The following is a 27,241-nucleotide window of genomic DNA, read 5'->3' on the forward strand; positions in this document are numbered from 1 at the left end:
GGTTGGTCTCAAACTCCTGGCCTCAGGTGATCCGCCCACCTCAGCCTCCCAAAGTGCTGGGATTACAGGCGTGAGCCACCATGCCCAGCCTTTCCAGGTGCTCTTAGTACAATTTTACACAAATAGGAAAATCTTGGGGAGGAGAGGAAAACAGTAAAACCAAAAGGGATAGGTGCATCAAAGATTAAGAAGCATTTTCAGTTAATCTTTACTTTCATGGAGTTTTTTCGTTTTTTTTGTTTTTTTTTTAAGGTAAGAGAAACTCTCAACCTAAGTTAAAGAAACAAACTTTAACTGCCTCTTTTGCCTCCAAGAAAAATAATGGCTTTTCCTTGTTTGTGTTGAGCCTTGAAGATAATAAATAACTAGGAATATGACTCAGGTACTGCCATGCTAACTTTTTATCTAAGCTGTCACTTCTACTGTAATTGAATAGAAATTTAATTTTTTGTATACTTAAAAGAATTCTAAACTAAAAAGTATACTTAAACTAATTATAAACTATAAATTAAAAGAATTATAGACACAGGTACCTGTACTCATCCATGCTGTTTTCCCAGTTGACTAACAGTTGATATTCTTAATACAATTGAAGCCTTCACAAATGTCTGAGAAAAGTCAATTTTAGACTGTACGTTATGAACAGAATATGCTAATTGGTGAAGCATGTTTTATTTATTTATTTATTTATTTTTGAGATGGAGTTCCACTCTTGTTGCCCAGGCTGGAGTGCAATGGCGTGACCTCAGCTCACCGCAACCTCTGCCTCCCAGGTTCAAGCAATTCTCCTGCCTCAGCCTCCTGAGTAGCTGGGATTACAGGCATGCGCCACGACGCCTAGCTAATTTTGTATTTTTAGTAGAGACAGGGTTTCTCCATGTTGGTCAGGCTGGTCTTGAACTCCCTACATCAGGTGATCTGCCCATCTCGGCCTCCCAAAGTGCTGGGATTATAGGTGTGAGCCACCCCCCGGGTGGTGAAGCATGTTTTAAAATCCACACTTTTTTTTTGGACACAGGATCTCACTCCTATCACTCAGGCTGGAGTGTAGTGGCACGATCACGGCTCACTGCAACCTCTGCCTCCTGGGCTCAAACAATTCTCCCAACTCAGCCTCCCCAGTAGCTGGGACCACACGCTTGTGCCACCACACCCGGCTAATTTTTTAAATTTTTTCCTAGACGGAGTTTGCCCGTGTTGCCCAGGCTGGTCTCAAATTCCTGGTCTCAAGTGATCCACCTGCCTTGGCTGGGATTACAGGTGTGAACCACCATGCCACACCAGTTTTTTTTTTTTTTTTTTTTCTTCAGACGGAGTCTCGCTCTGTCACCCAGGCTGGAGTACAGTGGCACGATCTTGGCTCACTGCAATCTCCGCCTCCCGGGTTCAAGCAATTCTCCTGCCTCAGCCTCACGAGTAGCTAGGATTACAGGCGCGTGCCACCACGCCTGGCTAATTTTTGTGTCTTTAGTAAAGACAGAATTTCACCATGTTGGCCAGGCTAGTCTCGAACTCCTGACCTAAAGTGATCCGCCCTCCTTGGCCTCTCAAAGTGCTGAGATTGATTACAGGCGTGAGCCACTGCGCCCAGCCCATTTTTGTTTGTTTGTTTTTTCCCTACACATTGTGATGCTCAGTTTCTTCACCCTGAACTGGAAGTGCCATAAGCTTGTTTTAAGATTTCTTAGTACTCTACTTTCCTTTAAGATCTTTATGAATTGTCATAAAATAACAGGTTAAATGAAATAGTAATATGTTATTATTTAATATAACTTAATTTTAGTAGTATTAATTATTATTTAATATAATTTGATTTGCCCATTTTAACAAGATTTAATTATTTGCTTCATGTTTTTCCCCTAGAATTGACCTTTTGTGGAGTTAAACTCCTTTGGGGAAAAACATATAAAAAGGGAGGTTTACACGTCTTGCAAAAATTTGAAAGAACTATTATTATTTAGGGGTTTAAAAATTTCCTGTCTCTCACATTTTTAATATCCTAGAAGTGAGAAACCATTTCCATTTTTAGTTCAAATGTACAAATTAGGCTCTTATTTAAATTAATAGAACCTTTTAACCAAAATGTCTGTTCATTGAAAACATGGCTGGCTGGGCTCAGTGGCTTATCCCTGTAATCTCAGCACTTTGGGAGGTCAAGGCAGTGGAACACATGAGGTTAGGAGTTCGAGACCAACCTGGCCAACATGGTGAAACTCCATCTCTACTAAAATACAAAAATTATCTGGGTGTGGGGTGCATGCCTGTAATCCCAGCTACTCAAGAGGCTGAAGCAGGAGAATCTCTTGAACCCAGGAAGTGGAGGTTGCAGTGAGCCAAGACCATGCCACTGCACTCCAGCCTGGGTGACAGAGCGAGACTCTGTCTCAAAAAAACAAAAAAAAAAACCCCATGCCTGAGTGTTACAGCTCTTTTAGAATTTTTCTAGCAGGCTTTCTGGTCTTTACCAGAAAGCCTATTGAGAAACTTATATTAAAAAGAAAAGGAAAAAATAAAACGTGCCTGTGACAATGAATGTAGTCTTCTACACTTGATCTTAGCCAAAGCCTGAGAAGCAATAATGTAGTCTTCTAAAACGTTTATTTCTGTTACTGTTCTTTGTAATAATATAAAAACTTTGAAGGGTTCTTATCAAATATTTATGAATGGTCTGTAGTCTCTGGTACATTACTACATAGATGGGTTATATACTTATTTGTTTTAAATACTATTTAATTTGCTAGTTTATTTGCTGTGGTAATTTTCTTCATGGTGGCACATTTAAGACAATCCTGTTATGGCTTTAAGTAGAGCCTGTTTTAATTAGTAACCCTGTAGCATCAACTATAAATTGTATTCTGAGCAATTAAAATCAGATGTCTCTTTGTCATTTTGTGGATATTTTCATTTCTAGGGATGCTTGGAGTTCACTGGGTGATATGACCAAAGAGGAAGCCATGATTGCATATGTTGAAGAAATGAAAAAGGTAGGGAAAATAATTCACAGTTAAAATGAAAATTCGGAGCAGCTCTAATTTAATTTGGTTATCAGACAAATTAGCTGCTTTGCTTTAAGGAGATTGTAGTATGTTATACAATAGAATCTAGATTATTGGATTTATTAGGACTTTTCTGCTTCATTAAAGTTCATCTTAAGATAAATGTTTTTTCCCTAAGATATATCACACTGTGATGATGTGATGTTTTATTTTGTTTTTGTTTTGAGACTGAGTCTTTCTCTGTAGCCCAGGCTGGAGTGCAGTGGCGTGACCTTGGCTCACTGCAACCTCCACCTTCCAGATTCAAGCGATTCTCCTGCCACAGCCTCCCGAGTAGCTGGGACTACAGGTGCACACCACTACACCCAGCTAATTTTTGTATTTTTAGCAGAGATGTTTTTTCCATGTTGGCCAGGCTGGTCTTGAACTTCTGACCTCAAGTGATCCACCTGCCTCAGCCTCCCAAAGTGCTGGGATTATAGGCATGAGCCATTGCACCTAGCCTGTTTTTTGTTTTTTAATCTCCCCTATCTTTTTCTATAGTCAACTTCTGGAGAAAGTGTAGAAATAGTAATCTTTGAAAATATTGAAGTCCCTTACTCAGGAGTCTAGAAAGTAGCTGGACTCTCTTGAAAGTATTTCTGCTTTGGAACTTTTTACTTAGTTCAACAATATTCTCATGCAAGTTTTCACTCATAAATTGAGGTAGGTATTCTCATCACTGGACTTCTGTAAGAAGTCACATTTTTCTGTGAGTACATAGATCCTTCAGAAGCAGAATAAGATAAGGAAGTTTTCAGGTTCTCTGCTAACTAGTAAGGAGGGGCGTTCATTATTAACTAGCTCTTTTAAGTGTGTCAAAGGCATTCTTTTGAGGAGCAAGTATATGAAGAAATAATGAATTTTAAAGATGATCATAGGACTTTTTTTTTTTTTTTTTTTTTTTTTTTGAGATGGAGTCTCGTTCTGTTGCCCGAGCTGCAATGCAGTGGCATGATCTTAGCTGACTGCAACCTCCACCTCCTGGGTTCAAGAGATTCTCCTGCCTCAGCCTCCCAAGTAGCTAGGATTACAGGTGCACACCACCACATCCGGCTAATTTTTGTATTTTTAGTACAGACAGGATTTCACTATGTTGGCCAGGCTGGTCTCAAACTCTGGACCTCAGATGATCCATCTGCCTTGGCCTCCCAAAGTGCTGGGATTATGGGCGTTAGCCACCATGCCCAGCCGAGACTTTTTATAAAGAACCATTTTTATGTTAGACATGGATCGGAGGTTGTGAAATCTAAGTTTGATAATTTTAAATAAATTATCTTTGAACATAAAGAAAATCTGTAAAAAGGAATAGTTTTTTGCCATATGATTTGATGATATTAATCTCTGTAGTAATTTTTATTTGTTATTACTAGATTTAGACTGTTTTTTTTTTCTTTTTAAATTTCTTCTACATTGCTCATAGTCATGCCCTTTATTACATTCTTGCAGTTTTTATTTGGTAGACTTTGTAACAAAGGGCAGAGTTTCGTTCTTTTGGCTATTAACTATGTCAATAACAGAATAACAAATAGGCCTTTCAACAGCAGAGAAAGAAAGATAATCTAAAGCCTTTTGGTTTCATAACTATTTCTCTTTTTTTTTTACCTTAAATTTCTTTATAATTTTTAGGACATACTTCTATAATATGAAGTTGAATTGACACATTAAGTAAAATGTACCCATTTTTCCTATTCAATTGTGTTAATTAATGGTATAGCCACATTTTAAAGTTGGAGGATGATGAAGCAATATGTATTCTGCCTTTTTCCCTAAGAAAGATTAAAACTATATTGCTGCTAAAATAGCTGTAACTCCTTCTTTAATTAAAATAATTTACTTTTCATTCACACTTTAAAAATTTCATTGCATATTGTGAATATGACAAAGTTTACAGTGCAATTTTAGAGGTAAACCTAAAAATACCAAGATATCCATAAATTGAAAATTTGATTACTCTTTTGAATTATTTTTAGACTTTAGCTTTATGACTATCAGTTGACAAAATTGCATGTTTCTAAATAATCTTGTGGGATAGTACATTATCTCAAAGATTTGATTATTGAATTTGAGACTTATTCTAATTTCAGTAATTTACTAATTGAAGCACTTGTTAAATTATCTCCTTAAATACAGTCTTTGTCATTATTCTTTTTTTTTTTTTTTTTTTTGAGACAGGGTCTGGTTCTGTTGCCCAGGTTGGAGTGCAGTGGTGCGTGCCTCAGCCTCACGAGTAGCTGGGATTACAGGGGCATGACATCACGCCCAGCTAATTTTCAGTATGTTTAGTAGAGATGGGGTTTCACCATGTTGGCCAGGCTGGTCTCGAACTCCTGACCTCAGGTGATACACTTGCCTCGGCCTCCCAAAGTGCTGGGATTACAGGCATGAGCCACTGTGCGCCTGGCCTGTCACTGTCATTATTCTTTACAGTATAAATCTCATTTTATGTCTTTGCAGTCAGAGGTTTCAGCAATCTTATATTTTATAATGAATGATGTTTTGTAAAAAGTGACTTTTCATAATTTATAAGTTGCCCCATAAAATATCTCTGAGAAAGTTGACTGAATAAAAAAATTCTTTTAACACAGGGCATGGTGGCTCATGCCTGTAATCCCAGCACTTTGCGAAGCCGAGGCGGGCAGATCACCTGAGGTCAGGAGTTTGAGACCAGCCTGGCCAACATGGCGAAACCCCGTCTCTACTAAAAATACAAAAAAATTAGTCTGGCGTGGTGGCATACGCCTGTAATCCTAGCTACTCGGGAGGCTGAGGCAGGAGAATCACTTGAACCCGGGAGGCAGAGGTTGCAGTGAGCTGAGATTGTGCCACTGCACTCCCGCCTGGGTGACAGGGCAAGAATCTGTCTCAAAAAAATATATATATATTTTAACATAATAGGATTATGTTTTGTAGAAAATTGCTTTTCCTGATTGATAGTGCCCCATAAAATGTCACTGAAAAACTTGATGGAATAAAACATTATTTTAATATAATGTAATAGGATTTTAGCTTTGAGGGAAAGTAATGTGGTTTGAGGGGTAGGAGAAATGCATGTTTCATTCAATAAGATTTATTTGTAGAAGTATAAAATTTTTTTTTTTTTTTTTTTTGAGACGGTGTCTTGCACTGTCACCTGGGCTAGAGTGTAATGGCACCATCTTGGCTCACTGCAACGTCCACCTCCTCAGTTCACACCATTCTCCTGCCTCAGCCTCCCGAGTAGCTGGGATTACAGGTGCAAACCACCACATCTGGCTAATTTTTTGTATTTTTAGTACAGACGGGGTTTCACTATGTTGGCCAGACTGATCTCAAACTCCTGACCTCGGGATCTTCCCACTTTGGCCTCCCAAAGTGCTGGGATTATAGGAGTGAGCCACCGCGCCTGGCCAAAATTCTATTTTTTTTTGTACAAATTTAGGCTATCTTCTGGGGATTTCCAGAGTATTCAGCTAACATTTGAATAATGTGCCTTATGTCTGTTGAATTTAAAAAGAGATGGGTGTACTCAACCCTGGCTACACATCAGAATCACTAGGGGATCTTGTGAAAAAATACAAATGCCCCAGGATGACCCCAGACTCATTATTTCAGGATTTTTAAGAGATTGGGATAATCACTGCAATAGAGGGAGGATTAGAGGATAGTCTCATTAAAGATGGAATCTCAGCTGGGCACAGTGGCTCATGCCTGTAATCCCAGCACTTTGGGAGGCTGAGACAGGCAGATCACCTGAGGTCAGGAGTTCGAGACCAGCCTGGCTAACATGGTGAAACTCCGTCTCTACTAAAATATAAAAATTTAGCTGGGTGTGGTGGCGGGCGCTTGTAATCTCAGCTACTAGAGAGGCTGAGACAGAAGAATCACTTGAATCAAGGAGGCAGAGGTTGCAGGGAGCCGAGATCATACCATTGCACTCCAGCCTGAGCAACAAGCGAGACTCTGTCTCAGAAAATAGGAAGGATGGTGGGAGGGAGGGAGGGAGGGAAGGAAGGAAGGAAGGAAGGAAGGAAGGAAGGAAGGAAGGAAGGAAGGAAGGGAGGACCTGAAAGTTACCATGGCCAAGGATCTAGTCCATAAGAAAGAAAGAAAGAAGAAAGGAAGGAAGGAAGGAAGATGGAACCTGAAAGTTACCATGGCCGAGGATCTAGTCCATGAAAGAAAGAAAGAAAGAAGAAGGAAGGAAGGAAGGAAGATGGAACCTGAAAGTTACCATGGCCGAGGATCTAGTCCATGAAAGAAAGAAAGAAAGAAAGAAAGAAGGAAGGAAGGAAGGAAGGAAGAAGGAAGGAAGGAAGGAAGAAAGATAGATGGAACCTGAAAGTTACCATGGCCAAGGATCTAGTCCATAGCTCAACAACTCTAGAACGCCAACTTTCTCTGAGTACTGAGGGTTGGCTTTTGTTTTAAGGTTTCATGCATAGTAAAGATCTTTTGCAGATTGAGGGAAAAAATGAATGCCAGTTTCTTAACTTAGAGTGAGTGATAGGTTTCTACTGATCAGCATACTCAGGATTGATATCTAGGTCACTCTTCAAAAGGTTAGAAGCACTTGGGAGACTGAATTAGTGATTCCGTTGAACAGAGAGTAGAGCATTGGGATTTGTATGGCTTTAAGAGATGTGGTCATTTTGGACCAAAAAAGCCTGAGGAATGTCATTTTGGACCAAAAAAGCTGGAGGAATTTAGTCTTCACTTTCTTAGAGTATATCTACACCTTTCTAGTATATTTTCATCATCTAGAAATGATGTCTCTCACTGAGGAAAAGTGCTGGATAGACCTAGAAAAATTATGGGGCTTTGGATGCCTCTTTTCTGGTGTCCATGCAGCTTACCAGATATTTCTGTCAAAACATTCTTCATTTGGTTGGGTTATAATATATTAAATTAGCTTAGTTAACTTACAACTTTAGACCGGGCTGTCCAATCTTTTGGCTTCCCTGAGCCACACTGGAAGAAGAACTATTTTAGGCCACACGTAAAATACACTGATACTAACGATAGCTGGTGAACTAAAAAAAAAAAAAAAAAAAAAAAGTCACAAAAAAAATCAGAATGTTTCAAGAAAGTTTACGAATTTGGGCCAGGTGCAGTGGCTCATGCTAGTAATCCCAGCTAGTAATCCCAGCACTTTGGGAGGCCGAGGTGGGTGGATCTCTTGAGGTCAGGAGTTCCAGACCAGCCTGGGTAACATGGTGAAACCCTGTCTCTACTAAAAATACAAATAAATTAGCTGATCATGGTGGTGCATGCCTATAGTCTCAGCTACTCGGGCAGCTGAGATAGGAGAATTGCTTGAACCCCAGGGGCAGAGGCTGCAGTGAGCCAAGATCATGCCACTGCATTCCAGCCTGTGCGACAGAGTGAGACGCTGTCGCAAAAAAAGAAAAAAAGAAGAAAGTTTGCAAATTTGTGTTGGGTATTTAAAGCCATCTTGGGCCACATGCTGCCCGAGGACTGAAGATTGGACAAGCTTGGTTTACATAACATCTTCTCTGAGGGTAGGTAGTAGTTACCTAGACTGAGATTTGCCTGTGTCTGCTTATGTGTGTGTGTGTGTGTGTGTGTGTGTGTGTGTGTGTGTGTGTAGTCTGTATCTCTGTGTACATGTGCACCATTTCTTGTATTTCAGTATTGGTGTCAGGGAGATAATTTTGCAAATGGCTGAGATCATTCTTGGTTTGTGTATGTTTAAAGTTTCTTCCTCAGAGAATAACCTCTTCAAAAGGGTGGAGGCGAGGGCTGAAAAACTTCCTGTTGGGTACTGTTTACTGTATGGGTGACTGGATCAATAGAAGCCCAAACTTCTGCATCACACAGTATACCCTTGTAACAAACCTGCACATGGACCCTCTGAATCAAAAAGAAAATGAAAAAACGAAGAGAGTAACTTCATCAATTTTGGATGTGTCTTGTTTTGGCTACTGTGTCTTCACTATATTAACTACTGAAATTCTGGTTTGTTGAGAGAATGAATACTCAGTTAATATTTGCTTAGCGCCAATGGATACTCCTTTTATTTCGTTCTGACATTTCAGTCCACAGTTTACTTTTACCCTATGGGGCATGAGAAACCCAAATGCTGAATTTAGTAGCCTTAAAAATAAGAAGAAAGTTAAGAAAGAGATCTTTTAATAAGCCTTGAGAAGTAGAGATGTTGCTTGGTGGTCAGGATGTGGTATGCAATTGGCTTACTAGATTCTGCTAACTGAAGGCTTTATATTACGGCAGTGTGGGATAGTGTAAAGGGTGCTGATTTATGTTTGAATTATTTCTCTACCATTTATTAGTTGTGACTTGGTCACATTAAAGTAAACATTTCTCTTGGTTTGAATCTGATTTATCTCAGAATTATTATTATAATTCAAATATGTTGCAACTCAGATATTTATAATAAACAATAAAACATTCCTTCACATGGCCCTAGCCTCATAACAAATGTTTCCTTTAGCAAAAAGAAATTTTGTGATGAAAGCATTCCTTTCACAGTACATTCAGAGGAGCAGCAATCAGATAATTTACTACAAGCTGTAAAATTAAATTATAATCACTAGAACCAGTTATTGTTAACATAGTTCATTCTGTGTAATCTCTCTCAACAACCTCCTCCTACACATATAACACAGTGGGGAATGGTGTTGAAGAGCATGTAATCCTATCAGAGTTGCTGACTACCATAGACTACCAATGATCCATCTTGTATTTGGTTTAGAAATAAAAGCGTGTTGTATGAACGAGAATTTTAGGGTTTTGGCCGGGCACAGTGGCTAACACCTATAACCCCAGCACTTTGGGAGGCCGAGGTGGGCGAATCACTTATGAAGGTGTCTGAAATTGCTTGAAGGTGAGAATTGCTTGAACCAGGAAGCTGGAAGTTGCAGTGAGCCGAGATCACGCCGCTGCACTACAGCCCAGCCTGGGTGATGATGGAGCAAGACTCTGTCTCCAAAAAAAAAAACAAAAAAAAGAAAGAAAGAAAGAGAGAGAGAGAGAGAGGGAGCCAGTTCTGGTATCCTTTTTTTTTTTAGAGACAGAGTCTCACTCTGTCGCCCAGGCTGGAATGCAGTGGTGTGATGTTGGCTCACTGCAACCTCCACCTCCTGGGTTCAAGCAATTCTCCTGCCTCAGCCCCGCAAGTAGCTGGGATCACAGGTGCATGCCACCAAGCCCGGCTAATATTTGTATTTTTAGTAGAGATGGGGTTTTACCGTGTTGGACAGGCTGGTCTCGAACTCCTGACCTCAGGTGATCCTCCCACCTCGGCCTCCCAAAGTGCTGGGATTACAGGCGTGAGCCACCACGCCCGGCCCCTGTTATCATATTAAACATCCTGTAATTAGCACACACAGAGCTGACTTTATTCTTTTTAATATCTGCAAAATATTTCAAATCTAGAAGTGCTTTAATTTCTTTGATCAGTCACCAATTGATGGCTGTTTAGTTAAACACCTTTTCAGTTAATTTACCTTGCTCTTTAAATTTGATGATTCTAAATTGGCCCATATTTATGAAGGTGTCTGAAAGTGATTACCATTTCCTACTTTACTTTTGTGCCCTATTAGAAATACTACGCTACCTTATTGTTAAAGAACAGACATCATAATTTTTCTCTAGCTTCAGTTTTCTATTTGATTTAATGAAAGCCCCTAGTCTTTTTGTTTGTTTCCTTTATTTTTTTGGAAACAAGATCTCACTCTGTTGCCTAGGCTGGAGTGCAGTGTGGTGTGATCATGGCTCACTGCAGCCTCAATTTCCTGGCTCAAGAGATCCTTCCACCTCAGCTTCCCAAGTAGCTGGGACTACAGGCGTGCACCACCATGTCTGGATAATTAAACAATTTTTTTTTTTGTAGAGATGGGCCCTTACTATGTTGCCCAGGCAAGTCTCTAAATCCTGGGCTCAAGCCATCCTCCTCCTGCTTTGGCCTGCCAAAGTGCTGGGATTACAGGTGTGAGCCATTGCACCGCACCCCCTAGCTTTAATACACAATTTATAGGTTATTGTATAAAATTTTACATGAAGCTCATGTAAAATAGTCTTCAAAATGAGAACACTTTTAGATCTTTAATATACTTGAAGCTTTTCTAGGAGTGTATGTACTTTTTTTAAAGGATTCCTTTTATTTTTTAATTTTTGGAGATGGCGTCTCACTCTGTCACCAAGCCTGGAGTGCAGTGGTGCCATAATGGCTCACTGTAGCCTCAACCTCCCAGGCTCATGTAATCCTCCCACCTCAGCCTCTGGAGTAGCTGGGACCACAGGCACACACCACCGTGCCTGGTTAATGTTTTTTAAAAAATTTCTATAGAGACAGGGTCTCACTATGTTGCCAAGGCTGGTCTCAAACTCCTGGGCTCAAGCCATCCTTCTGCCTTGGCCTCCCAAAGTGCTGGGATTACAGGCATGAGCCACCACCTCACCCGGCCACAGTGTGTATACATTAAGTATGTAATTAATGTAGATCCTTCACAGAGTCTATTATGAATGTCAAATCTTAAAATTATTGACAAATTGGAAATAGATTATTTGATACTAGCGGAGATCAAATTAAGAGTTTGTGATTTCACAATGTTTGTTTCTTTTGATTACAGATTATTGAAACTATGCCAATGACTGAGAAAGTTGAAGAATTGCTGCGTGTCATAGGTCCATTTTATGAAATTGTCGAGGACAAAAAGAGTGGCAGGAGTTCTGATATAACCTCAGGTTGGACTATTTTACCTATTTTTAAATTCATCAACTGATATATTATGCACATATTAATATTTGTATGTCTGATTTTTTTTCTTACTTTCACGTGCCAGTCCGACTGGAGAAAATCTCTAAATGTTTAGAAGGTAGGAATCATGAAATCATGTAAAAGTTTTGTTTAAAATTTACATGTCCAAAGAATTCTGCACAAACTTACAGAACTTACAATCTTGTCACCCAGGAGTTTTCATTCCAAGCAAACACATTGTATGAAGTTCCAAAACATCATAAACCCTTAAAATTTTAACCCTTAAGTGGTAAGCTATTAAAATATACCAGGTAGTTTACTTAGTATATTCGAAATTATAGCAGAATTCATGGTTTTATTTTGATAGATCATATTTTCCATTTTGCTTTGAGAATTACATTAATAGTACTTTGAATTCAATGATTTACTAGCTAATTTTAAAATGGATATGTTGGCCAGGTGTGGTGGCTCATGCCTGTAATCCCAGCACTTTGGGAGACGAAAGCAGGCAGATCACCTGAGGTCAGGAGTTCAAGACCAGACTTGCCAATTTGGTGAAACCCCGTCTCTACAAAAAACACAAAAATTAGCCAGGCATGGTGGCACACGCCTGTGATCCCAGCTACTTGGGAGGCTGAGGCACAAGAATCACTTGAACCCAGGAGGTGGAGGTTGCAGTGAGATGAGATCCCTCTGCTGCACTCCGGCCTGAGCAACGGAGTGAGATGCTGTCTCGAAAAAAAGAAAAAACAAAAAAGGAAGTTAAAAATGGATGTGTTTAGGGTATGGTTTAACTATAGCATAGTAAGCTAATGCAAGACAGTTAATTCATTTAGCTTTTTTTTTTCTTTATTTTGGTTCAAGCATCTCTGCATGGATTACAATTTCTATTTTTTTTTTTTTTTGGAATTTTATCTTCATGTACACAAAGGATTGAAAGGGTTATGTTTTGCATATTTGTAGGAGTTGAATAAAATGCAAGATTTGTTGGTATTAACTAAACATTTGATCTTGAATTTTTTTAGAAAGCAGAGTGAAATGAGACCACAAGAGTCAATTTAAGAGAAAATTATATACCCTTTAAATAAAAATCACCTGGCATCCCCTTTTTTTCCCTTGACATCCCTATTTATAAGACATCTTTTAATAATTGACAATAACGGCAGCATTTCAGAATAGTAATCTTCCTGTGCTGAAATCGGTCCTTGTCACGGTCATAAACCATTTGCAAGTAGTACTGACTGCTTACTGGGCATAACTCTACCACATCATTCTACATCTGATTTGCTTACAGAAGTCAAATATTAACAAGTAGTCCTTCTTACAAGGCATGCTTATTCAATTCAGAGAAAAACTAAATGTTTTCTTCTTTTCTTTTTTGAGATGGAGTCTTCCTCTGTCACACTGACTGGAGTGCAGTGGTCCCGTCTCGGCTCACTGCAACCTCCACTTCCTGGGTTCAAGCAATTCTCCTGACTTAGCCTCCCAGGTAGCTGGGATTACAAGTGTGCACCACCATGCCTGGCTAATTTTTGTATTTTTAGGTTTTGCTGTGTTGGCCAGGCTGATCTCGAACTCCTGACCTCAGCTAATCCTCCCAACTCATCTTCCCAAAGCGCTGGAATTAAAGGCATGAGCAACTGTGCCCTGCCAGAAAAAAAATTAAATGTTTTATGTATGTCAGCCATGTTGGGATGCAGAGGGAAATAAATCTGAATCTGCTGCAGTGATGTCCAGCCACTGGCCAGAGGCAGATATTTAAACAGCTAATTATAAAACAAAGAAGAGTAAATAATAGTAATAAAGGTGCAGGCTCACAGCTACCTAGCTATAACTTACAATTTTAAAAATCTTTGAAGACCAGAAGTTTTTTGGTAAACTCATTTGGCAGCAAAACCTGTCTGATACGAACTAAAAATCTGGGGAGTAAAACCTGACCTGAAGTAAAACGAGGGTATTTTGAGTCTCTGTCCTCTTTAATGTAACTATTTATATGTTTTGCTGCAAAAATCATATTCTCTTTTTAGTGAGAGCTGCCTTAGACTCTATTGGATGTGTTACATAATATACCAAATGGCATATGTACCATTTAACCTTTGCAAAATTAGAAAACTTGAGATTTCAAAACATATCTGGATCCAAGGGTTGTAAGTAAGGGATTGTGGACCTGCACCATAATTTTTTTAACCTGAGCCATTCTGGTGGACATTTAGGTTATTTACTCCTTTGATCTTCAGAAAATACTGCTGAGAATAACCACTTACATTTGTCATTTCATATATGTGAAAGCCTATCTGTAAGAAATATTAGAAATGGAATTAGAAATGTTTGATGTTTGTGATTTTGTAAGATATTACCAAATTGCAAAACAGTTTGCAGTCTTGCCTTTTTTTTCTAAACAAAACATTTTCTTAAAAGTAGCCATTTAGGTACGATAGAACAGATGTATCAGTTTTACATGGCCATTTTCAGAATATACATATACAGTAAGTTTTGAAATCAGGAATGATGAGTCCTCCAATTTTGTTATTTTTCAAGATTGTTTTGGCTAATCTTGATCCCTTGCATTTTCATGTGAATTTTAGAATCTGCATGTCAATTTTTGCAAAAATGCCAGCTTGGATTTTGATAGAGATTGCAGTGAATTTGCAGATCATTTTGGGGAGTATTGTTACCTCAAAAATATTGTCTTTCAATCCATGTTCTCAAAACAGTGTCCAGTAGCCAACAGCATTGGTAACAAATGTGATCTTTATAGAAATTTGGAATCTTACATCACCCTAGACCTACTAATTCAGAATCTGCATCTTAAATAGCTCTCAGATTTGTATGCACATCAAAGTTGAGAAGCTCTGATGTATTTACCCTCAGGATATAGCTTTGACCACTTGGACAATTTGCTTTTGTAAGTGATTGATCACATTAATGGATACTTTAAGAAAAAAACTTAAATATCATAAAGACATGATAATGTGAGTTGTGCACCTGAAGCCCTAAAGGTAATACAGGAATAAAGTTTTTAAAATGGATCCCAACTGTAATATTGATGAGATTGTTGGTAGAACCAAAAATATATTTTTGTTTTCAGCATGCTAGCATATAGGAAGTATCTCTTCATTTGCCATGTATGATGATCCATTGATCTCTAACTTTATTTTGATTGATATTAACTTAAAAATAATTTACCCTCTACCTGATTCAGAAAGGATTTAAGGTAGCTTGATCATAAAGTGATAATTGAAGGAATTTGTCTATGTAATATATGTATGTTTATAGTCAAAGAAAATAATACTATTATATATAACATTTTAATTCAAAATTATTTTATTAGTTATTTGTAAATTTTATTAGTATTACTTGGAAATTATGGCATTATTATATATTATCACATTGTGACTAAGTGGTCATTTCATGTTTTAGATCTTGGTAATGTTCTCACTTCTACTCCAAACGCCAAAACTGTTAATGGTAAAGCTGAAAGCAGTGACAGTGGAGCCGAGTCTGAGGAAGAAGAGGCCCAAGAAGAAGTGAAAGGAGCAGAACAAAGTGATAATGGTAATGTTTGGAAAATTAGTTAGTAATTTTACAATAAATAAACTAAGAGGGTATGAAGACATTTGGGCTGATTTGGTATTGTAGAAGATTAAAGCAGGTGGTGGGATGTAAGCTGTTGACCTTATAACCAGGTTTGCTGTGGACCAAAAGGCTCTACTACACAGTATAGGAACAGCCAACCTTATGCATAAATGGAATAGATGTTAATTGAAGGTTGACAAGAATAGGCCACTCCTCCAAATGGATGGCCTGAAATGCTGCATTAGACATGTGCTATTTTAAGGTGTTGTTTCCAACATGAATCTGCATAAGTTACTAAGGATAGGAGACAAGTTAGACTCTCGATATCTTACCAAAAATAGAATGGAATCCAGAGAATAGGATACAGGCATAGTGGTTTTTTTTTGTTTTTTTTTTTTTGTTTTTTTTTTTTTTTATGAGATAGAGTCTTGCTCTGTTGCCCAGGCTGGAGTGCAGTGGTATGATCACTGCTCACTGCAGCCTTTGCCACCCTCTGCAGCCTCAAGCCATCTTCCTGCCTCAGCCTCCCAATTAGCCGGGATTACAGGCATGCACCATCACACCCTGCTAATTTTTGTATTTTTAGTAGAGACAGGATGTCACCATGTTGACCAGGCTGGTCTCGAACTCCTGACCTCAAGTGATCTGCCCACCTCAGCCTCCCAAAGTTCTGGGCTTATAGGCATGAGGCATCGCACCCGGCGTACAGGCATAAATTTTCATGAAGAAGGAACATTGGAATTATGGCTTAGAGCATTGAGGGCCCTGTTAGAATACCAATAACACATGGGAAGACTGTTTTCAAAAGGGGAGACAGAAAGACACTAAAACAAACTGTGCCCAGGCGCGGTTGCTCACGCTTATAATCCCAGCAGTTTGGGAGGCTGAGGCGGGCAGATCACCTGAGGTTGGGAGTTCGAGACCAGCCTGATCAACATGGTGAAACCCCATCTCTACTAAAAATAGAAAAATTAGCCAGGCATAGTGGTGGGTGCCTGTAATCCCAGCTACTTGGGAGGCTGAGGCAGGAGAATCACTTGAACCCAGGAGGCGGAAGTTGCAGTGAGCCAAGATCATGCCATTGCACTCCAGCCTGGGTGACAGAGTGAGACGCAGTCTCAAAAAAAAAAAAAAACTGCGTAACTTAGTTTTGCCTTCCCTTTCCAGTAAGGTATGACAAATAGCGCCTTCTTTAAGGATCCTTTTTATCAGCTATGTGGACCCCTTTGCACTGCTAGGTCTCATAGAGCAATCTGCTTATGCCTAAGGGAGTAAAAAGACTTTGAGAGATTACTTTTTAAAAGAAATTCTAGAAGATTGACAGGGAACTGAAACAGTTTTGAAGCCAGCATAGTTTGGGTGAGCTCTCAGCATATAGTAAACCTCATTTCAAGGAGCACACCTTCTCTTTGATCCAAGTAGGAAACCCTTCAAAGGGATTGTGGTAGGTTAGGGAAATGACAGCTGGATATTAAAACATTGTATGCAGAAGGTGACCTACTGTGAACTTTTATGAATCTCTCCATTTTCTCATAAAAGGTAAGAAAATGATGAAGAAGTCAGCAGACCATAAGAATTTGGAAGTCATTGTCACTAATGGCTATGATAAAGATGGCTTTGTTCAGGATATACAGAATGACGTTCATGCCAGTTCTTCCCTGAATGGCAGAAGCACTGAAGAAGTAAAGCCTATTGATGAAAACTTGGGGCAAACTGGAAAATCTGCTGTTTGCATTCACCAAGGTATTGTCCCCAAATAATTCTGTGTCCAGCCTCTTTCCTATGAATAGCCTTTTAATAATTACAGGATCTTTAGGATCAGTTTTGAATTTAAAAATCTCTAATTTAGTAATATCTTAGGGCTTATTAATATTATAAGCGTTATAGTTTTGAAAAAGAGTGAATTAGGGCCAGGGTTATATATGTGTCTCTTTCTGTTGCCCAGGCTGGAGTGCAGTGGCATAGTCATGGCTCACTGCAGCCTTGAACTCCTGGGCAATTCTGCCTCAGCCTCCTGAGTAGCTGGGATTACAGGCATGTACCACCATGCCCAGTTAATGTTTAAATTTTTTGTAGAGACAGGGTTTTGCCAGGTTGCCCAGGCTGGTCTGGAACTCCTGGGTTCAAGTGATCTGCCTGCCTTGGCCTCCCAAAGTGCTAGGATTACAGGTTTGAGCCATGCACTGACTTATTTTTTAATTTTTAGGGATACATAATAGTACATGTGAGAAATATCATTTCTTTTTTTTTTTTTTTTTTTTTTTTTTTGAGATGGTGTCTCGCTCTTTCACCCAGGCTGGAGTGCAGTGGTGCAATCTTGGCTCACTGCAACCTCCGTCCCTGGGTTCAAACAATTCTCCTGCCTCAGCCTCCCCAGTAGCTGGGATTACAGGCACGTGCCACCACGCCCAGCTAATTTTTGTATTTTTAGTAGAGACGGGGTTTCACCATGTTGGCCAGGGTGGTCTCAAACTCCTGACCTGAAGTGATCTGCCCGCCTTGGCCTCACAAAGTGCTGGAGTTACAGGTGTGAGGCAACACACCTGGCCGAGAAACATCATTTTTTTTTTTTTTTTTTGAGACAGAGTCTCGCTCTGTCGCCCAGGCTGGAGTGCAGTGATGTGATCTCAGCTCACTGCAAGCTCTGCCTCCCGGGTTCACGCCATTCTCCTGCCTCAGCCTCCCGAGTAGCTGGGACTACAGGTGTCTGCCATCATGCCCAGCTAATTTTTTGTATTTTTTGGTAGAGACGGGGTTTCACCATTTAGCCAGGGTGGTCTCGATCTCCTGACCTTGTGATCCGCCTTCCTCTGCCTCCCAAAGTGCTGGATTACAGGCGTGAGCCATGGTGCCTGGCCAAGAAACATGCATTTCTTAATGTAAGAACCAAACTTACCTAGTTGGATCTTACATTTAGGCATCCTGCTTGGTAGGTAGTTTTCTCTTATAGGGTTATTAGGTTTTATAAGATTTCATCTAGGCTGTCTTTATGGAATTCAATGAAAAAATATTTTGTAATCTTTTCAAATAAAAATTATCAACTAAACTTAAAGTTTTGGTAAATTTAAAAAAGTGTGGCTTGATAAATCAAATTTGTCTCTCAGTATAAAAATAATATAAGGCTGATGAATTTTGAAAACGGAATAAAGGTCAGGCACGGTGGCACACGCCTGTAATCCCAGCACTTTGGGAGGCCGAGGCGGGTGGATCACCTGAGGTCAGGAGTCCAAGACCAGCCTGACCAACAATGTGAAACTCCGTCTCTACTAAAAATACAAAAGTTGGCCGGGTGCAGTGATTCATGCCTGTAATCCCAGCACTTTGGGAGGCTGAGGCAGGCGGATCACCTGAGGTCAGAAGTTCGAGACCAGCCTGGCCAACATGGCGAAACCCCATCTCAAGTAAAAATATAAAAAATTAGCTGGGCTTGGTGGTGTGCACCTGTAATCCCAGCTACTTGGAGGCTGATGCAGGAGAATCACTTGAACCCAGGAGGCAGAGGTTGCAGTGAGCCGAGATCACGCCACTGCACTCCAGCCTGGGCAACAGAACGAGACTCCGTCTCAAAAACCAAAAAAAAACAGTATTTTGGGAGGCCAAGGTGGGTGGATCATCTGAGCTCAGGAGTTTGAGACCAGCCTAACCAATATGGAGAAACCCTGTCTCTACTAAAAATGCAAAATTACCTAGGTGTGGTGGCCCATACCTGTAATCCCAGCTACTTGGGAGGCTGAGGCGGGAGAATCACTTGAATCCGGGAGGCAGAGGTTGCTGTGAGCTGAGATCACACCACTGCACTCCAGCCTGGGCCACAAGAGCAAAACTCCGTCGCAAAAACAAAACAAAACGAAACAAAAATTAGCTGGGCATGGTGTTGGGCACCTGTAATCCTAGCTACTTGGGAGGCTGAGGCAGTCGAATCGCTTGATCCCGAGAGGTAGAAGTTGCAGTGAGCCAAGATCACACCACTGCACTCCAGCCTGGGCAACAGAGCAAGACTCCATCTCAAAAAAACAAAGGAATAAATTTGTTTTTCTTCTACTGTAGTATAATTACCCTATCTGCACTTTTGTTCATATTTAGATATAAATGATGATCATATTGAAGATGTTACAGGAATTCAGCATTTGACAAGCGATTCAGACAGTGAAGTTTACTGTGATTCTATGGAACAATTTGGACAAGAAGAGGTAAAAATGACATTTTCTGATTGGTGTATTTTCAAAGTGGTAAATTAGAATTCAATGCATAACTTCCGTTAGTAGCAAATATACATGCTATTTTTCATTTTGAAAATATACCCCTAAAATGTTTAAACATTTGTATTTTAAACTATTTTTTATGAATTCAAAAATAGGTAAAATTCTGGAAAAGTCAAAGAAAAATTAATAATAATTAACTATTCCATTATAACTAATAATATACATATATTTATAAATATTCTAGGAGACATGGGATGGGGATGCAGATAAAACACTTTTTATGCTAGTCCCAATGTTTGAAACATTTATTAATGTTCAGGAAAATTGAATGATCTTCTTTGTTGTTGGTTTTTGTTTTTTAGAGGTGGGGTCTCCGCCTGTTACCCAGGCTGGAGTGCAGTGGTGCAATCTCGGATCACTGCAACCTCCGCCTCCTAGGTTCAAGCAATTCTCCTGCCTCAGCCTCCCAAGTAGCTGGGATTACAGGCATGTGCCACCACACCTGGGTAATTTTTGTATTTTTAGTAGAGACAGAGTTTCACCATGTTGGCCAGGTTGGTTTCAAACTCCTGACCTCAATGATCTGCCCACCTCAGCATCTCAAAGTGCTGGGATTATGGACGTGAGCCATTGCGCCCAGCCTAAAAATGGGTTCTTGATATGTTGCCCAGGCTGGTCTCAAACTCCTGGCCTCGATCAGTGCTCCCACCTCGGCCTCCCAGAATGCCAGGATTACAGGTGTGAGCCACCAAGCCTGGCCTGAATAATTTTCAAACAAATAAGTCTGTTCTTCACATTGACTGTAATTCACTGGATTGAAATTTTTAGTGGAAATAATTTTTAAATTTCAGTTAATTAAGATCCAGTATTGGAAGAGAAAACTTGAAAAAAAAACAGAACATCCATGAATTCTTTTTCTCAACTTTTTCTGATAATGATGATAGCAGTATTTTAATTTTTAGTTTTTAAATTTTTAATTTTAATGGGCACATAGTAGGTGTATATGTTCATAGGTTAGACTGGGCTCAGTGGCTCACACCTGTAATCCCAGGAGGCTGAGGCAGGAACTCTGCTTGAAACCAGGAGTTTGAGACCAGCCTGGGCAAGATGGCGTGACCCCCATCTCCACTTTATTTTTGTAAAATATAAAAAATATAATAAATATATATTTATGGGGTACATGAGATATTTTGGTGCAGGCATATGATGTGTAATAATCACATCAGGGTAAATGGAGTATCCATTATTTCAGGCACTCATCATTTCTTTGTGTTCCAAACATTCCAATTGTACTCCCTCAGTTATTCTAAAATGTACAACAAAGTATTGCCGACTATAGCCACTCTGCTGTGCTATCAGGTACTAGATCTTATTCATTGTATCTCCATCTCCATGAGTTTGTTTTAATTTTTAGCTCTCACAAATAAGTGAGACCATTTGAAGTTTTTCTTTCTGTGCCTGGCTTATTTCACTAAAGATAATATCTTCCAATTCCATCCATATTGCAAATGACAGGATCTCATTCTTTTTTATGGTAGAATAGTACTCCGTCGTGTATATGTACCACATTTTCTTTATCCATTCATCTGTTGATGGACACTTAGGTTGCTTCCACATCTTGGCTATTGTGAATAATGCTGCAATAAACATGGGAGTGCTGATATCTCTTCAATATATTGATTTCCTTTCTTTTGGGTATACAGCCAGCAGTGGAATTGCTGGTCATATGGTAACTCTATTTTTAGTACTTTTTTTTTTTTTTTGAGACGGAGTTTCGCTCTTGTTGCCCAGGCTAGAGTGCAATGGGACGATCTTGGCTCACTGCAACCTCCGCCTCCCAGGTTCAAGTGATTCTCCTGCTTCAGCCTCCTGAGTAGCTGGGATTACAGACATGCACCACCATGCCCAGCTAATTTTGTACTTTTAGTAGAGACGGGGTTTCTCCATGTTGGTCAGGCTGGTCTCGAACTCCCGACCTCAGGTGATCTGCCTGCCTTGGCCTCCCAAAGTGCTGGGATTACAGGCGTGAGCCACCACACCCGGCTTGTTTGTTTGTTTTTTGAGGAACTTCCATACTGTTCTCCATAGTGGCTGTACTAATTTTACATTCTCACCAACAACGTACAGGAGCTTCCTTTTCTTCACATTCTTGCCAGCATTTGTTATTGCTTGTCTTTGGGATAAAAGCCATTTTAACTGGGGCAAGATAATATCTCATTGTAGTTTTGATTTGCATTTCGCTGATGATCAGTGATGTTGAACACCTTTTCATATACCTGTTGGCCACTTGTAGGTCTTTTGAGAAATGTCTATTCAGATCTTTTGCCCAGTTTTAATCAGGTTATTAGATTTTTTTCCTATTGAGTTGTTTACGCTCCTTATGTATTCTACTTATTAATCTGACAAGGGGGTGGTTTTGACAGCTATATTTCTCTTTGGCCTTTTTATATCCTCTCCCCATTCTGTCTCCTACCTACCTATCCTGTTCTAATACAGTTCAGTGTGTCTTATAGAAAATCATTTATCTTCTGCCTCCCTGAAATGATTTTAACTTTTTGTGTTTTTCTCCTTTTCTCATTTCATAATGCAATTAAATCTACCCTTTTTCTCAAATTTTAAAAACACATGAATAAAATTTATTTTACTTAAGGTCAAACACAAATGGAGTGGCGTAGGCCGATCATGGTGGCTGACACCTATAATCCCAACACTGTGGGAGGCCGAGGCAGGTGGATCCCTTGAGCTCACGAGTTTCAGAGCCACGTGAGCAACATGGCAAAACCCTGTCTCTACAAAAAAATAAAAAAATTAGCCAGGCATGGTAGCTACTTGGGGAGGATTGCTTGAGCCTGGGAGGCAGAGGTTGCAGTGAGCCAAGGTCACACCACTGCACTCCAGCCTGGGCTATAAAGCCAGAACTTGTCTCAGAGAAAAAAAAAAAAAAAAGGAAAAAGCAGCATAAATTGGAAGAATAATGATAAGGAAGCCAAACTGAGAATGAGTGAAATTAGTGAAAAATGAAAAACTCTGATTCCCTTTTATTTTTTTCTTTTTAAAAAAGAGATGTTTGGGGAAGGTTGATGAAAGGGACCAGATAGAGATTAATCTCAGTAAATATCCAGCTGCTAAATTCTAGTTTTGTTCTATTTTCTCTCTCAATCAGTTAATGGACTAAAGCCCAAGGGGCTGTCTGACCTGGCTTCTGGAGTGCAGTGGCACAATCTGGGCTCACTGCAACCTCCACCTCCTGGGTCCAAGTGATTCTTGTGCCTCAGCCTTCCAAGTAGCTGGGACTACAGGCACGTGCCGCCCTGACTGGCTAATTTTTGTATTTTTAGTAAAGACGGGGTCTCATCATGTTGGCCAGGCTGGTCCCGTACTCCTGGCCTCAAGCAATCTGCCCACCCTGGCCTCCCAAACTGCTGGGATTACAGGTGTGAGCCACCATGCCGGTCCCTTGCTGGCCTCTGTTAACACCACTCTCCTGTTTGGTCGTTGCTCACCGCCCACCCTGGCCTTCTCTCTGTTTCTCTAATGTGTCAAGTCCCTTTCCACCCCCACCCCCACTTGTACATCCTCCCTCTTCACTGAGGACTCTTATATACCCTTTATACCCTAACTCAGTTGTCCCTTCTTGAAGGAAACCTTAGATAAGATACAACTCACCTCATCACCACCTTCACCAAGTCCAGTTAATTATAGGTTGTCATCCATCAATGTCTTAGGTGGGTTCTTTTAAAAACACATTTAGACTCTGCCTACACAGTAGCCATTCTTTATTCCTTTACTTTCTTAATAAACATGCTTTGACTTAAAAAAAATATTTAGGTAGTAATCTCTAAGAATAAAGTAAGCATAGAAATGTAGATGTTTCTTTAATAACTGACTCACAAAAACAACTCACTGGGCAGGCGCCCGGGCTCACTTGTGTAATCCCAGCAGTTTGGGAGGCCGAGGTGGGCGGATCATGAGGTCAGGAGATTGAGACCATCCTGGCCAACATGGTGAAACCCCATCTTTCCTAAAAATACAAAAATTAACCAGGCGTGGCGGTGCGTGCCTGTAATCCCAGCTACTCGGGAGGCTGAGGCAGGAGAATTGCTTGAACCCGGGAGATGGAGGTTGCAGTGAGCCGAGATTGTGCCACTGAACTCCAGCCTGGCGACAGAGCGAGAATCCATCTCAGAAACAAACAAACAAAACAATTCACTGCCCAAGCTTCTTGATTCTGTTCATGGACAAATCATTCTTGTCCTATTTCTTCCCTGCAGGTAGGAAGCAGCATATGAATTGAAGACATTTTTTAGAAAAAGAATATTTCCAATAATAACATGAAAGAACATTTTAGGAAAACAGTATTTCTCCTATTGCTGTAAAAACTTTGTGGTTTATAATTCACGTTTCTAGCTTTTAACTAAGTGTCATTTCTAATTTGTAGTCTTTAGACAGCTTTACGTCCAACAATGGACCATTTCAGTATTACTTGGGTGGTCATTCCAGTCAACCCGTGGAAAATTCTGGATTTCATGAAGATGTTCAAGTACCTCCTGGAAATGGCAACATTGGGAATACGCAGGTGGTTGCAGTTGAAGGAAAAGGTGAAGTCAAGCATGGAGGAGAAGACGGCAGGAATAACAGCGGAGCACCATACCGGGAGAAGCGAGGCGGAGAAAGTGACGAATTCTCTAATGTTAGAAGAGGAAGAGGTGCGGATTACCTTTTTTCTTCCCTCACTATCTTTATTGATTTACTTACTTATTTTTGAGATGGAGTCTCGTGCTCTGTCGCCCAGGCTGGTGTGCAGTGGTGCAGTCTTGGCTCACTGCAACCTCTGCCTCCCGGGTTCAAGTGATTCTCCTGCCTCAGCCTCCCGAGTAGCTGGGATTATAGGCACCCGCCACCACGCCTGGTTAATTTTTGTATTTTTAGTAGAGATGGGGTTTCACCATGTTGGCCAGGCTGGTCTCGAACGCCTGATCTCAGGTGATCCACCCACCTTGGCCTCCCAAAGTGCTGGGATTACAGGCGTGAGCTGTGCCCGGCCGCCTGACTAATTTAAAAAGTTTTTTTCATAGAGATGGGCATCTCACTATGTTGCCCAGACTGATCTCAAAATTTACCTCCTTTTGATACAACAATAGAAGTCTTGAAAACAGCATCAGGCACCTCAGTGCCCTCTTTGGGGTCTAACTTGGCAAATAGCTCTAATTCGGTTTCCCTTTTAATCCCCATCAATGCTTGATGCAGGTTCAGCTATGGGAATTCTGCTGCAGTGGAGGTCCAGGATGCTAAAGGACAATGAGCTAGACAATTTCCTATTTATTATTCAAAACAAAACTTGCCCATTATATTAGCAAATGTAAAATTTTGTAATATTCCATTCCGGCAAGGGTAGGGTAACACAATAGTATCTTTTATACTGTGCAATATAACACTGTTTCAGCCTTCTGAAAAATAGCTTGGGAACCTTGACCCAGTTGTTATCCTTTAATCCAGTAGTGATTCTTTTTGGAATCTGTCTTAAAGAGATCAGGGGAAATTTGGATGAGGATTTACATACAAAACCATTCATTGCAATTTTGTTTGTAACAGAAAAAATTTGAACTCATCCTACCTATCCAAAAGGGGAGAATGGTTGAGTGAATTATTTCATAACCTAACTAGGGAATTTATGTAACCATTTAAGTGTTTTTGGAATAAAATTTAATGAGGCAGATAAGTGTTCGTAATATGATTTTAAAACTAGGACATAAAATCATATATAAGGGGTAATGCCAATTTTGTAAATATATGCCCAGAGGAAAGAATGGATGGATATATAACAATCTTAATAGTAGTGAGATTTCTATAAGGAACACACAATTTAGAATAAGAAGAACACATTTAAAATCTTTTGGATGGCTGGGCATGGTGGCTCACTTTTGTAATCCCAGCACTTTGGGAGGCCGAGGCAGGTGGATCACTTGAGGTCAGGAGTTCAAGACCAACCTGGCCAACAAGGTGAAACTTCGTATCTACTAAAAATACAAAAATTAGCCCGGCGTAGTGGCATGCACCTATAATCCCAGCTGCTTGGGAGGCTGAGGTAGGAGAATCGGCCGAACCTAGAAGGCAGAGGTTGCAGTGAGCCATTGCACTCCAGCCTGGGCAACAGAGTGAGACTCTGTCTCAGAAACAGACAAATACCTTTGGAGATTTATAATGTAATTAAACAAAAAAAAGACCAAAAAGGCAAACATAGCTCTTTACTGTAACTTTTAATACTCTAAAGAAGTAGTCTTCATGGCCAGGAGTGGTGGCTCATACCTGTAATCCCAGCAGTTCGGGAGGCCAGGGCAGGTGGATTGCTTGATCCCAAGCATTCCAGACCAGTCTGGGTAACATGGGGAGACCTTGTCTCTATTTAAAAAAAAAAAAAAAAGTCTTTGAATTTTTCAGTCTGGTTACCCTATTAGTAAAGAATTTTTGAGCATGCACTCCAAATGTGTGTATTATTTGTGAATTATTTGCATAATGTATTAGTATATTATGTATATTATAGAACCTTAGCAAAAAATTTTAGAATATATCAATATGAATAGAAGTTTACAAATCAATTTCTTTGATCTCAGCAGTTTATTTTATGTACTTCCTGACTGCTTCTACTCCACGTTGGAAGTTTATTTTTTATTTTTTTGAGATGGAGTATCGCTCTGTCACCCAGGCTGGAGCGCAGTGGTGCGATCTCGGCTCACTGCAACCACCACCTCCAGGGTTCAAACGATTCTCCTGCCTCAGCCTCCTGAGTAGCTGGGATTACAGTTGCATGCCACCACACCCGGCTAATTTTTGTATTTTTAGTAGAGACAGGGTTTTGCCATGTTGGCCAGGCTGGTCTTGAACTCCTGACCTCAGGTGATCCGCCCGTCTCAACTTCCCAAAGTGCTGGGATTACAGGTGTGAGCCACAGCTCCTGACCACACTTTGGAGATTTAGATCTCAAAGAAATAACAGAAGAAAATGAATAAAACACAGTTTCTACTTGTATAAGAATTATTTAAAACAAGCTTATTTTTGCCTCTTAAATAGGACATAGGATGCAACACTTGAGCGAAGGAACCAAGGGCCGGCAGGTGGGAAGTGGAGGTGATGGGGAGCGCTGGGGCTCCGACAGAGGGTCCCTAGGCAGCCTCAATGAGCAGATCGCCCTCGTGCTGATGAGACTGCAGGAGGACATGCAGAATGTCCTTCAGAGACTGCAGAAACTGGAAACGCTGACTGCTTTGCAGGTAAACTTCCAAATATATCATACCTTCTCCTGCTTATTGATTCTGGAAAGCAATGTGGAGTCTGCGTTGATCATATTGACGTAAATTAATGTATTTTACTGATTTTTTTTAGAAAATAGAACTTGGTTTTGAAAATATTGTTTAAGAAAAGACTGACCCAGAAACTAATTACTGCTTAAAATAATAGAAAAATGGCTGGGCGCGGTGGCTCACGCCTGTAATCCCAACACTTTGGGAGGCTGAAGTGGGTGGATCACCTGAGTTCAGGAGTTCGAGACCAGACTGGCCACCATGGTGAAATTCTGTCTCTACTAAAAATACAAAAGTTAGCCAAGTGTGGTGTTGCATACCTGTAATCCCAGCTACTCAGGAGGCTGAGGCAGGAGAGTCCCTTGAACCCGGAAAGCAGAGGTTTCAGTGAGCCGAGATCACACCACTGCA

At 40.2% G+C, this 27,241-nt stretch overlaps 1 protein-coding gene and 1 non-coding gene across 15 annotated transcripts in view; both read left to right on the forward strand.

Annotated features, from left to right (window-relative positions):
• ACBD5 (acyl-CoA binding domain containing 5) overlaps positions 1-27,241 on the forward strand; it is a 60,778-nt gene that overhangs the window by 8,162 nt on the left and 25,375 nt on the right. For 8 of the 14 annotated variants that reach the window (XM_030798896.1, XM_003269393.3, XM_012502809.2 and 5 more), the window contains 7 exons: positions 2,912-2,984; positions 11,627-11,741; positions 15,175-15,309; positions 16,870-17,073; positions 19,414-19,520; positions 23,971-24,238; positions 26,601-26,800. In XM_030798896.1, coding sequence (XP_030654756.1) covers positions 2,912-2,984; positions 11,627-11,741; positions 15,175-15,309; positions 16,870-17,073; positions 19,414-19,520; positions 23,971-24,238; positions 26,601-26,800 — 1,102 coding nt within the window. Of the gene's footprint in view, positions 1-2,911; positions 2,985-11,626; positions 11,742-11,839; positions 11,873-15,174; positions 15,310-16,869; positions 17,074-19,413; positions 19,521-23,970; positions 24,239-26,600; positions 26,801-27,241 lie in introns of all 14 variants that reach the window. The other 6 variants (XM_030798895.1, XM_030798893.1, XM_012502808.2 and 3 more) reach the window with 2 other exon arrangements.
• Positions 2,416-2,477, forward strand: LOC115831338. The gene has a single exon (XR_004026856.1). It is a non-coding gene; the product is annotated as a U7 small nuclear RNA (small nuclear RNA).

Source organism: Nomascus leucogenys, chromosome 18 (assembly GCF_006542625.1).
Source record: "Nomascus leucogenys isolate Asia chromosome 18, Asia_NLE_v1, whole genome shotgun sequence".
In the NCBI taxonomy this organism is placed as follows: Eukaryota; Metazoa; Chordata; class Mammalia; order Primates; family Hylobatidae; genus Nomascus; species Nomascus leucogenys.